This window comes from Papaver somniferum, chromosome 9 (assembly GCF_003573695.1).
Source record: "Papaver somniferum cultivar HN1 chromosome 9, ASM357369v1, whole genome shotgun sequence".
NCBI lineage: Eukaryota > Viridiplantae > Streptophyta > Magnoliopsida > Ranunculales > Papaveraceae > Papaver > Papaver somniferum.
The window spans coordinates 195919522-195933745 of NC_039366.1; the positions used below are offsets into that span (position 1 = coordinate 195919522).

The 14224-nt window shown below is 37.8% G+C and overlaps 1 protein-coding gene across 1 annotated transcript; it reads right to left on the reverse strand.

Annotated features, from left to right (window-relative positions):
- Positions 1 to 3965: 3965 nt before the first annotated feature.
- On the reverse strand, positions 3966 to 6707 carry LOC113313057 (formin-like protein 4; the record flags this gene model as incomplete). The annotated part of the gene is made up of 3 exons (XM_026561782.1): positions 3966 to 5482; positions 5565 to 5911; positions 6051 to 6707. Coding segments are annotated over 3 exons (2361 nt in total), but the record flags the coding sequence as incomplete, so codon positions are not given.
- Between the last annotated feature and the right edge of the window lie 7517 nt (positions 6708 to 14224).

Below are 14224 nucleotides of genomic sequence, written 5' to 3' on the forward strand. Positions count from 1 at the left end.
CTATGATTAGTTAAATTTTCAACCTGTTTTCGAAACTGTATGAATATTGACAAGGCCTCAGAACGTTGCACCAAAGGGAAAATCCAAGTATAATGGGAATATGCATCCATAATCAACATATAATAACGAAAACCGGATCGAGACAATTTAGGAGAGACCCAAATATCTGATACAAGTAAACTCAAAGGTGTTGCATAAGTAGTTTTGCTAAGAGAAAAAGGAAGACGCTTGCTTTTGCTAACATGACAGGAATGACAGTAGTCAAAAGCCTTATTTGAAACAAGTAAAGAGAATCTACCACAAATACTAGACACTGTTCTCATCATGGGATGTCCAAGACGTTGGTGCCAGAGTGGCAGTGAAGTTGCAACATGAGCTTGGGGTTTATTTGCAGTGCTTAATCCGTCCAAGCCCTCAAAAACATAGAGACCATTCCTATTCAGTCCTCGCAGCAGCATTGTTCCCGTTAACTTGTCCTTCACCAGAAAATAAGAAGTGTGAAACTCAAAGAAGACATTATTATCCTTGCAAAATTGTGAGACTGATAACAGATTTCTTTTTATCTGTGGAACATGGAAGATATTATTTAAGGAAAATAGTCTGGAGTTGTATGTGAAAGTAGCATTACCAACATGAGATATAGGAATGTTATTTCCATTACCAACTTGAATCTGTTCAGGGCCATCATATTCATGAGGAATAGTCAAGTTCCTCAAGTCAGCTGTGAGATGATGAGTCGCTCCAGAGTCTGTCACCCATTTTGCATGTTGGTCCGAACCAGGTAGAGCAATATAGGCAGCAGCAGGTTTGCGTTTGTTGTTTGAGAGTTTATCATACCTGAACCAGCATCTGTCTGCCTGGTGGTTATCCTTTTTGCATATTTTTAATGGCTGTGCAAATGTTCTAGGGTTCTGAGATCGCTGTTGCGGTTGATTATTGGATGGTAGCCCTGGTTCCGCTGGCCATATGCACGTGAGTTGTTTTTGAAGTTGTTTGACGAAATGGCAGCAACGACGTTAACAACTGGCTGCTGAATCATAGCCAGTTGTTGTTCCATGCGCAGATCAAACGTGAGAAGGTGAGAGTAAAAATCTTCCATATCAATCTCCTCTACAGTGCTTAATGCTGTAACAATGGGATCGTAGGCTTGATTCAAGCCATTGCTAATAGACTGCCTTTTTTCATCGTTGGATACTTCATATCCAGTTGCTGCAAGCTGATCAAAGAGGTTTTTAGCTTCATTCAAATATGTTTTCAAAGACTTATTACCTTTGTTCATTGAATGGAGTTGTTTTTTGAGACTCATCTTGTGAGCCCGTGTTTTTGGAGCAAAGTAACTTTCAAGTTTGTCCCAAACTTTTTTAGCTGTGTCCAATCCCCTCACATGACACAACACCTCAGGCGTGAGTGTTGAGTTTAACCACCCAACCAGTAATGAATCCTGAGCTTCATACTCTTCATACAGTGGGTTAACTTCATCTGAATCTGGAAGGGTTTGAGGAGGAATTTCTTTTGTTCCATCTATGAAACCAGCCAGGCCATAACCTTTCAATATAGGTTTGAATTGTGTTTTCCATAAAGAGTGATTTGTTTCTGTGAGTTTGAGAGTAACTAGATGATGGATCTGTATATTTCTTAGCTGTGCAGCCATGGTTTTTGTTTTGTTTTTGGTATTTTTTTTTTTTTTTGTGAAAGGAAAGCGTGTGTTGGATCGAGGTTGATACCAAGTTGAAACACAAGATATGGTAGAATATCTTCCACAGTTATTCTGTGAAGATTAGATGTTTATTTATAGCAATATTCAGTTCCACATAATCTGGATCTGTGGTAAACATAAAAGACTGAGTTACATGCATATCTACAGTTCAATAAAGACCGTAGGACTAGGGCCTAAGACTGGTTCTTAACCATCTGTCCGTGAAATACTCTCAGCAGTATCACCTGCGCTAACAGTTGGCATTATTCAGGTATACACCCTTGGAAGTGGCGTTGGATGGAGAAATGCGGGAACGTTGGACATCGATATGAAATATGTTAGAAAAGGTGATGGTGCGTTCGCTGGTGAAGCTCTTCATTGGGTGGACACGAAAAGAACCGTTATTCTTGCTTTCAGTTTGGTTGATGAAAAGTTTAGGGAACTTCCATCACCACCACCTTCTTTGGCACGAGCTAGTGTTCCGTATTTAGATGTTAAACTAGGGGTTTCGGGTGATTTTCTAAGTGCTACTTATTATAATGCCAGTGATTCTGACTTATGGTTTTTTAAGAAGAATAAAGATAATAATGACTTGAGCTGGAGTAAAGAGTTTGGTTTCAGGAGTCATATATTACCACCATTTGAGTTTACGAAGAGTGGCAGGCTTCTGTGTCATGAGAATGAAAACATTTATACTTATGATCCAAAAGCTTCATTTACTAAACTGGATATCAGTTCTGGCAAGGCTGTTTCTGATGCAATTCCTCACAAGAATACTTTGGTTTCATTGAAAGTACTAGGTGAAAAGGATGTAAAAACAATGGAATGATGTGAAAGAGGAGGTTCAACTGAGGAGACAGAAAACAGTGACAAACTGAAGAAGCCGCAAAAGAAGCAAGAGAGCTCTAGGTATCTGTAATGATATTAAACCTTCATCGAAATTTTAAGCATTTAGAGATTGGGTAACATGGATCAATTTCTGAATCTAACTAATATATTCCGTACAATATTTGCTGATATTATATCGTGTATGAATTACTCTTGTAGCTATTTGTCGCTGTGTTTACTGCGCATTTTGTGATTTACTTATGTAGTCTTAAATGGAGAATGTAAGTCAAAATTTTGTTTTTAGTAAACCTGTACTTCTGCAATCCAATTATTAGTAACAGGATGACAGGAACATAGGCTTACCAACTAACAAGGGTTAGTAAAAAGAAGCATACATCAGAAGTTGGTTCATCAACTCATGGCTTCTGATTTTTTTCCCTAAACTAAACATCACTGCATTAAGCATACTTTCTGTTCAATGCCTTTGCGGGATTCTAAGAGATTTGTCTTTTCAGTTTCTGGGACAATAATCTTTTGGGAAAATCCCTGCCTTTTAAAAGTTGAAGATAATAGTGACAAACTCGAAGATGGCTAGAGCTCATTAGAAGTTGGACGAGATTCTAGGTGTGATTCCTGTGGCAGCAGGTATTGAGAATTGGAGCGTTTTCGGCTCATAAGAACTGGTAATGTCCAATCCTCAGGATGGTTGCTAAAGAATTATCAGCCTCTGGTGGAAAATTTAACTCAGGTCCGTGTATGGAGATTGGTCAGGATGAACTTCAACTATATCCAGTGGTATTGTTACTCTCATGTCTTGCTTTATACACGAGGTTCTCTCATCATTAATAATCTTTTCGACCTGAACAGCTGCTGGAAGTATGTATTTTATCGGCGTAAGATAGTTGTGTGAAAACTTTCTTTTGGTAAATACATTAGTTGGCATCTTTTTACAAGGCTGAGCAACCTCACGGAACTTCCTATACAGTCGAAAGAATCAGCGAAACTTTTGTGTTTGTCAGGGAGGTTGCCTGCAACATCTTGAGCTTTGTTACCTTCGCCTGCTATATCTTTGAAAAGGCAACTTCTTAGTATTCCTTATGAGTAGGAGGAACTGCAAGTTTACTTTTAAGGAATGGCTGCTCTTGACAAGTTCTGCACTTTCACCTTCCATTCTTGGAAACAGTAACCGAGACTTTCCTGAGAAGATCTTCAGGTAACACGAGAGTAATCGAGAAGTAAAACACACACAGAGTATGCCACTTAAGAAAGGAAAACTCTTGAGAAGAATTGGATTATACAATCGTTTACAACAAGCTCTATTATACCTGACAGAGTTTCTGAGTTAGTCCAATTTACACTGATTTCTGAATCATTTCATTACTAGTTTCTTAAATAGAACTTGAAAACCTTCCTAACTCAGGAAAAGAATCAGACTCAAACATTCAATATTCAATAACCAATTTTTTTCTTTTTCATTAGCAACAACATTTTCACACTTGGAGCTTTGGTCTTGAATTTTCAGTTACTCAATTGACTATGTACACGAAACAAATCTCTTAAATTCAATAAAAACGAAAAATTTCAAATGAATCTGAGTTCTTTTAAAACCCATCATCTGAAGAATCACCACCTGAAGAGGAGGATTTAGACTTATCTGACAAAATATTTACAGGCAAATACGGGAACCTCACTGGAGCCCTCTTTGGGGGCGAAGATGAACTAGTAGATGAACCTGCAGCAGCTGCAGTCGGCTCAGCAGGTTTCTTCTTTTGAACATTCCTAGCAATATCAAGGCAGACCTGATCGACCATTCTTAGGAAATCATGCACTGTAACAAATAACTGAAGTGGGTGATCTTTATCTTTAGTTCCAGCTTGATAATACTGAGTAGTTCTCTTCACTAAATTCATTATCCTTTCTTGCTCTTCTTTCATCGCCTTAAGTTCTTCGTCTGACGAATCTAAGAAACTCTTCATCTCTTTCACAAACCCACTCCGCTCAGCTTCAATTTTAGCAGCGAATTTTCGAGTTTCAGTGACACGCTTTGTCAGAGTAGTGCATATATTCCCAAAGCCTTCATAATCAATTGTTGCTGCTTTTTTAACATTCGCGACTTCGGTACTTAAACCTCCAACAATCGGAAGTCCGAGCATCATGTATTCTTTCTCTCTATCTTCTTTTGATAATGAAGGATCTGCATTCAGACCACCACTGAATGCGCCACTACTAGTACCGCCGCGGCTGTTGCTTCTGCTGAAGTTATTATTCTTATTAAGCACACAACGCTTACCTTCGAATCGAACTACTTCTTCGACGACAAAATGTAGCAAAGTAGTTTTCCCATCACTACTCTTCACATCCGAAAGTTTTCTCAATGCTGTCAGGTTGAATGCTTTTGCATTCCCTCTTGCGGTTCCTGCATTCATCCGGTTACCGGCCTTCAATATAGCTTCTAAAAGTTTCAAGAACAGTCCACGAGTTCGCAGCTCATTGCATCCAGCTTCCAGTATTTTTAACGAGTTCTTCAGCTGGAGAATCTCCGGCTCGTAATTCAATCGGAAAAGCATAGCGTCAAGACGCGCAAACGGATAGCGAACAGCCTTGAAAATATGATACAAGAAAGACTCAGCATCTGCAAGTTTTGTTATGTTCCCATCAAATTCAACAAGTGCAGCTTCTTCCTCTTCTGTTGGAGCAAACTTTGCAAGTTTTTCTAAGGTATCGGAATCCAGACCGCGGCCTTCTTGTAATGCATCCAGGATTTCTGTCCGAGATATCGCGAGAGATCGGAGAACAATTGCAATGTTTTGGGATTTTCTTGGATCAAGTAGGAAAACTTGAGTAGGGGAATATGGATTAGCACCACCCACAGCCATGCTTGACTTGGTTGGATTCCCTTTTGGTGATTTCTTGGTTGCAACATTTCCAAACAAAGCTTCCATCAAATCATCATCGAACCTGAAATGAGAAAAAAGAACCAAATTCAGATATTTGCAAATGAGAAAAACAAAATTAAAAAAAAAAACAGATTTTTGATTACCTGAAAGAACCGCCACTGATTTTATCCCACACCATTGAATGATCAGGATTAGCTGTAACTTTATCCCAATGTAATGGCTTCAATTTAGCCTTACCTGACCCTTCAGCTGAACTCTCACTAGAAAATTCTGCAGAAGTTGGTTTTGCCGATTTTCCTTTTGGTGGTGGAGGTGGTGGTTTTGAAAACTTGGGTGGCGGTGGGGGTGGTGCTGAAGCTTCCTTTGTGGCAATTTTAGGGAGAGTAGACGGAGGCGGTGGTGCTGCCGAAACTTTCTTCGCGGCAGAAGGAGGTGGTGGTGGCAGAGTCGACGGAGGCGGTGGCGGTGGTGGCGGAGGAGTTGATGATGTTTATGCTTGAATCGCGGGTTGTTCCTGTTTCGGCACAGACATCGTCTGAAGAACAGTTCCAGTTCTACGATCACGGTTATTGAACGGAGTAATTTCATTTCTTGGGTCATCGTAAATAGCAATAGGACTAGTCTGATCAGATGAAATCGAACTTCCACGGAGAAACGGTGTTTCTTGAGTGAGTTCTTCGATTCCTTCTCTCCTTTCGTCTCTCTTTTCTGACATCGTCTTCGTTAATATCGTTAATCTTTGACAAAACCTCCTTCTTGAAACTACTTGGCAATGTTCCGCCTTCAAGTTTTCTCCAATACAGTACATCCAATCCATCTTCATCGACGACTATACCTTTCAGGGTTCCATCAAATCGTTTCATTTCTTCTTTAGTCATTCTCACGTTATCCCGTTGGAGAGGATCCCGGTGAAAAACCATACCATTGGTGGTGTTAGTATCGGTTTTCTGATCTTCATTTTTCTTTTTCCGATTGGCAATAACATATCTTTGAAGAAAAAAGAAGAAGAGTCCAGCAACTACAATAGTACTAGCTGCTGTTATACCAACAGCTTTCCCAACGGTTTTACCGGTTGAATGTGACGATCTAGGTTCCGGCGGAACTGGAAATACTGTAACAGGGTCGGGCGAAGGTCTGGTCGGAGGAACAAAAGGTGGAGATAAGGGGATAGAAGGGAAGAATGTTTCAAGATTCTGAGGAGAATTTGATTGACAAGATGAAAAATGAATAAGTGAAACGAAAAGGAGAGAAATAAACAGACATGGCAGCTGCCATGAAAGTGATGATTAAACTGAATTGATATTATTTGCAGATGAATTTTGAAAGGAAAATCTAAAGAATTCTAGTTTCTAATTTTAGAGGATATTGTTTGAGTCATGGGGTACTGAAGAAGTAAATATTCATGGTGGTGTGTAGTGGTGTTTTTGGATTTGTTATTTGCTGACACTTTCAATGTTGGAAAGAGTAGTAGTTGGCTGTGGTTAGGGGTGCACATATCCTACCCATACCCGCCAACCCTACCCTACCCGCCAGTTTTTTAACCGTATCCTATCCTATCCACTATTAGGCGGGTAGGGTGGCGGATAAAGATTTTCTTAACCGCCAGTAAACGGGTAGGGTGGCGGGTATAGGCCATATCCTACCCACCCTACCTAGAAGTGCACATACCTTACTCCTACCCGCCAACCCTACCCTACCCGCCAGTTTTTTAACCGTATCCTACCCTATCCATTATATGGCGGGTAGGGTGGCGGGTAAAGATTTTCTTAACCGTTGGTAAACGGGTAGGGTGGCGGGTATAGGCCATATCCTACCCACCCTACCCGTTGTGCAGCCCTAGTTGTGGTTGAGACTTTTTATCTTTCCCGGGATTTCATTCCCTAAAAAGACTTAATTACCCTCATTCGAGATTAGCAACTTCTTCATCTAGATTTAGCCATGTCAGATCGGTTGTTTTTCGCTTTTCAAATGTCCGAGTTTGATTCCAGAATTGACTTGTCCCATATACTCATTCCATTTACATTCTCAGTATCAATAGCAACAACAATCAACTCTAATACTTGCAACCTCCACCTTCTCTATCTCAGAACTAGCATTTTATGTACCATTTACTTCCATATACTTCTAAACTTCTCACTTCAATCATTTCAGAGCCATTCATGCATAACCAGGACCTTCGACTAAATCCACCATCACCTGCTCTGATTTCCTTGAGCACCAGTTCTTTCACCACTACAACAACCAACTCAACACCAACATAGTTGAAGAAATGGGAGTATAACAACACCACCTAATAATTCGTTCGCCAATCTATATGGACTAAACTCCAATATAATTCCGAGAGCACCAACTTAAAAGTGAGACTTAGTCAAGAAATATATCAATGAGCTTTATCTCTTTCTCAATAAAATCAACAAATCGAACAAATAGAAACTTGTGAGCTGATTGATATGAGAAATAGCTTGGACGGTACCAAAGACCAATGCCCAAGTGTCAATCAAGTTATATCCAACAAACAAGGTCGGACTTATCAACTGTGATTGAACCATGCATAACCTGTGATATTTTAATTACATAAACAAAAGAAATAACACAAACACAAAAAATTTTGTTAACGAGAAAACCGCAAATGCAGAAAAACCACGAGACCTAGTCCATCTTTAAACATCACACTGTATTAAGACACTACAAACTCTAGCCTACTATAAGTTAACTTCATACTTGAGTTAAACCTAGTTCCTCTATTATTCATCACCGATTCTTCTATTAGCAGCAAACAATCATCAATCACCCAACACAGTGCTTCAATTTCTTCTTTAAACTCCCAAATTCTCCAATCTTCAAATTCCCGTCGAAAACCACTCAACCTCTTCTCGATCCCACCATTATAGCGCCTCCATTTCTCTATCTACCGCTTCCACCCCAGTAGCAGCAACGACAACCTTTAGTTTCCTCAGAGTTTGAAAAAAAATGATTGAGAGAAATTAATCGAGAGAAGGAGGAAGAAGAGTAAAAAAGAAAAAAGAAAAAAGAAAGGATAACTTTTTTTGAAATTTTTAGAGGTGGTCGGGTTCGACCCTCTAACCTCTACCTCGATTTTTACTGAACTGTCATCAACAATTAAAAGATTATTTCCAACCTCCGTGTCTTTTTTCCTCTCCGTTAAATTTATGCAATTACCATTCATTTTTCGCCTTATTTACCAAAATGTCTAAAAAAAAGTAAAAATAGATTATGCTTGCGTCTTTTTTAAGAGACATTTTCGGATATCAGGTGCACACGGCCAAAAGGAAGTGACTACAAAAAAAAATCCAATCTTTTTGTATCAAATTGGGAAAAAAAAAGTCATGCTTCATATTCACACAAAGTTACCATATATAGAGTCATCCCTCGCTTCATTCGGTCGGCTTAACTAGTTCTCCGCCTATATAACTTGGATGGAAGGAGTATATAACAAGAAACCGTACTTTTTGTTTCTTGAAATCATTTTAAAAATGTTGCGACCTACGTTCTGAAAACTTACTTCCTAACTAGGCCTCAATTTAATCAGGACATATTGAATAAAACACACACACCAAAAAATAATATAATAATAATTGTGGATGTGCCTCAGTTTAGCTAGGTTTCTTAATTCTATGGCTTAATTATCTAATATAGATCTAGGACATTAACAGTAGTACTATTTAATAAACATGTGGAATATTTTTTGAAAATTACTACTTCAAATATGCTACTAGTTCCATCTATAATATAAAGTAAAATGATTTGTTTGGTGTTAGTGACGGGAATTTTGGTTCAACAATGAAAAGACAAGAATGACCCTTCGTATTTCCGTTTCTCTCTTAGCCTGTCGTAATTTTGGACGACACCAGGGGCAAACACATTCGTCTTCATTCTTCCGTGTTCTCGATCTGTTTCCCATCTGAAATTCAATTTTAAAGATTGAAGGAGAATCACCACAACCTTCGATGAATCATTTTTTCATTTTCTGAAGTTGGAATTCGAAACCAAGTCTTTTTCGGAAATTCAGAAATTGAATCCCAACTTATCTTTCTCCATCACCACCCTCCACCACCTCGAGTGTAACCACTAGCGCCACCAGCCACCACCACCACCAGCAACGAATTATTTTCCATTTTCTGAATCTCCGATTGGATTTAAAATTTTAATTTTCACGATCTTAATCAATCAATATTCATACAAATCTTTGGTAACCAACATCCAGATCTACCAATTTTTCTTAGTAACTACTGAATTACTCAATTACTATTATTAAAAAATAAATAAATAAAGTCTCATACGCCAAAAAAACCGTTTTTACCCTATGGTGTTAGATTATTGTTCTTATACATTTACTAATATAGATCTAATTTCATAATACCATGATTATTCTTAAATGTAAAAGAAATCTTTTGGTTTTTAGTTGCAGAGAAATACAGAAGAGCGGAGGAGATGAAGCCTTTGCGGTTCACTGCAAAAATCAGAGTCTTTGGATGGGGAACACGTGTTTTGTACAGTACACGTGTTTTCAGTTTGTGCTTTGGGCTTTCATATGCCATGCTACTGTCTACCATGTTTTGCGTACAGTTTTTTTTTCCTAAGATGCAAGTTGGATGCACGTAATTTTTAAGATCAGAGCTAATTCAGCAATGCTCAAATATCATGCATGTACGTAACTTTTATATCTATTTAAGTAGACAGACAGTGCCATGATGGGCTCAAAATGAAGCTCCAAGTTGTATAGTTGGTCTCTTCAAATTTAATTAGGATAATTGATAAAACAACTGTTTTCTTCACAAAAAAGAAGAATTACGAGGTTCTCCAAGTTGTATAGTTCGTCTCTTCGAATTTAATTAGGACAATTGATAAATAAAACAACTGTTCCTTCAAAAAAATAAATAAATTTTTTTATGAGGTTTTGTTTCCCGATTCAGCATGACTCTAGATGTGCTTAAAATTGAAAACGAGTAATTTTGCAAACGGAAAATGAGTCATTCGTCCAAATATTTTTAAAACATGATTTAAATGGACGAGTAAAAATTAGTATGGGTAAAATGGACACCAAAAAAATAGTAAGAATGAAACTGGATTCATCCTGGCTTAACCTTAAAAAAAAAAAAGCGAAGATCAAACTAAATACATCCTGATGTAAATTAAAAATAAGAAAAAACATTTCAAAATGGGTAGGATGAAACTGTTTACATCCTGACTATTTTTACATTCTTGTTCATTTAAACAGTATCAAATTATACATGTACATCCATGTATTGTTGATTTTGGTCTTTTTAACCAATTTTGTGTTTTGCAAATCACGAATTAGAACTCTTGACTTAACCAACACCACCCCACTGCTACAACCGGAAACTTCCTGCTAGCATCACCTCCACCACCACCCCATTCACCAGTAGACAATTGTCATCCCTATCATAAAAATACCAAGCCAAAATTACATTTTATTCGCAAAAGCCCCGTGCCATTACGGCACGGACAATCCACTAGTACCAATATGCTTGAAAATCCAAATCTTTTATTTATCATTTTGTGTTTTTAAACATTAAAAATTCCTAAACGCTATTTGGCTTGAAAACTGCAAAAGAAGAAAAAAAGAAACGCTATTGACAAGATTTTAAATTATAAAGAACCTAATGGGAAGTTCCTTCGAATACACTAACAATTCCATAAGAATAAAAAATATACTTGTATATTGAAGAATTCAATCAACGAAACAAACCTTTTAATTTCAATTGTTTTTTCCACAAAGATAAAACACAAAATTGGTTAAAAAGACCAAAATCAATAATTTCTGGATGAAAAGGACAGTTAGATTTTGATACTGTTTAAATGGCCAAAAATTATTTTGATACTGTTTAAATGGTCAAAAATTTAAAAATAGCCAGGATGTAACCGGTTTCATCCTACCAATTTTCAAATATTTTTTCTTATTTTTAATTTATACAGGATGTATCCAGTTTCATCCTTGCTATTTTTTAAGTTTAAGCTAGGATGAATCCAGTTTCATCCTTGCTAAAAAAAAAATTTATCCATTTTACCCAAATTATTTTTTACTTGTCCATTTGAACTGTGATTTAAAAATATTTGGACAAATGACCCATTTTCCGTAAAAAAAAATCCTGAACCCCATTTTGGTGAGCACTTCGCATCCCAACAACTCTATTACCGGTAAAGGAAAGTAGGACATTTTCCCCATTGTCTTGATGATTTAGGTCGGTCTTCTCTATGGTTTACCCGTTACACTTCAACAGCTTTGTTGACTAAATATTGTCGTATCGTAGTCTTGAAGTCTTCTTCCAGAGTACTTTGACTTTACCCGACATCAAGATAGCTATGTGAGGTGTGAACGTTAAAAAACAGAGACGAAAGTCGCATCTTCGGACCCACACTTTTAAGTGAAGGAAAGTGAACAAGTCAACTGCTTGAATCATTTGGGTCGAGTCCATGGTTCACCCATTTACGACGCTGTGGATCTTTATTTAAGTTAAGTTCTATGGCCGCTATATTAGCAGAAAAATGTTACCGTTCAGAAAAAATGTGGTCTATTTATTAATATTAGTTCTTTTTCTTAACATTTACTCCCAGTTAAACTAGCAGCGAGATTGAAGAGTTGACTGGTACATCGTTCAAAAAGTGACCTTTATGCTGAATGATTCAGCGCTGGAAATTAATTTTTTAATCTAATGGTTGAAATTTAAGCGACATGAACAAAACAGCGCGTGCGCTAAACCAAACGACGCTGGACAATGGTCCCAGATGACGTGGACTGCTAATCTAGTTGCTAAATTAATACTCCCATAGAACTTAGGAGATCGCCCTAACTAACGCGGATTGCTAATCTAGCTGTTAGATTAGCACCTATAGGACTTATCCCACAAGGACTATATCTGTTTCAAACAAAAAAGTTTATTCATAGATTTTACCTTACCTAAAAATAAGCTAAAAAAAAGAACTTTTCTTGAGCCCTTATGATACCCATGGGAGATTAAGTGAACTTCGCATTAAGAATGTAATAAGCTTAACAAGAAAACCAAACCTAAATATTTGACATAAATTGATTGACAACCTGGTAGCAACATAAATCATAGGTTCCGGGAATACTCGACGAGCGCGAAAAGGTTGTCAGCGAAACAATCATCTTATCGCCTCGTTGTTGTTCATGAAATCATAACAGAAACTCACATGCTCAAAACTTGGTTTGATTCACCACTACAAATAAGCTTCCAAAAGAAATACAGTGAAAATAGCTAACTGAACTTCAAATATCTGACCCATTCATGAAGGAGATATCACATTCCAAAATGATTTACTCATCGGAATATTTGCACCGCATTCTCATTGTGGAGAGGATGTGAAAGGATGGGTGGGGTCACTTCTATCCCACCCCAATTCCAATGCACCGAACGCTGTCCTGGATCCGTGCGATTTCCCTCGGTGCATTCACGATACAAATTCTTCGATGGGTCTAGGTTGTATCACATTACCCCCAAAGGAGTAATTGAATTTGAAATATTTAGTTGACTCGTGAAAGTAGATGACGCATTATCCCCTGCAGTATAATGCTAAATGCAGAAACTATTTGTACCGGAAAAATTGAGTGTAAGATCGCCATTAGCGCTAAGAGTTCCGGAAGAAAAATTAACAACATGTTTGTTTTCTCCTCTATGTAGTGGCAAGTCACTACATTCCTTTATGTAGAGGTTTTCCCCATCTTTTTAAATGTTTGTTTTCCCTATACCTTTACATATATAGAGGCAAAACCTGTACCTATAGAGGGAATCAAATAGTATTAGGAAGGTGCTATCTTTATACCCAACCACTATATAACGTGTAAATATCTAAATTGCCCTCAGCTTATTCCAAAATTCCCAGTTAAAACTTGAACCTTCTTTTCGCAGGTTTTCTTCTCAAATCCGTGGCTACCAAACCTCTTCCAAAAACCATCCCTGCCTTCATCATTACTTAAACAAAACCACTACTTCACCTCAGCCACCGCCATGAACAATACCACCACACCACCTCCGCCGCCACGACTACTTCCATTAACACCAAAACCACCACATGATAGACACATTTATGTGTCTAATATGTCTCAATTGTATGTATTGTTAGTGCTCGATTTTCTATTTATTTTGCTATTTTATGTCTTTGTAGGTATTTTTAGAGAAATAAGCTCTTGCAGTAAAATTGGCTCGAAAAGCAGTGTTTTACACCCCAGGATAAAGTGTTAAAGGCACCCCAAAATGCGCTAAAAGCACCAGGAGGAGTTATTAAAAGCTCCCAGAAAAATTACTATTTCAGCCCCAAAAATTAATATTTCCGCCCCAATTGCTAACGGGACCCAAGAATGGATTAGGGGGAGGTCACTTTCTTCCCATAATTTGAAAATATTTTTGGCGGAAAAATTATTTCATGCACTGGCAGAATTTCGATTGGATTTTTGAACATGATTTCATGAGACTAAAGGGCTAAATTTTGGTGGGTAGTTGTGATATAACCTAGTAAACATGGTTTGGGGCCTTGGTTCGACTGAATTTGGATGAGTAATCTGAGAGAAGAAAAACAGGGCAGCGTACTCACGGGAGGATGTTTTCACGAGTTGCAGAGTGTTAAACGTTATCTGTGTGTGTTTTGAGTGTGCTGGAATTCAACAAGATCATGTGGGAGTGTGCTCCTGCAAGAGGACGTATGGAAATCAACTACAGACGCGTGAAGAATCAAGAAAAGGAAAAATATCCCGTGAGAATATTTTTCATTCATTACGGATATTTCTGGAGTTATGGAGAGATTC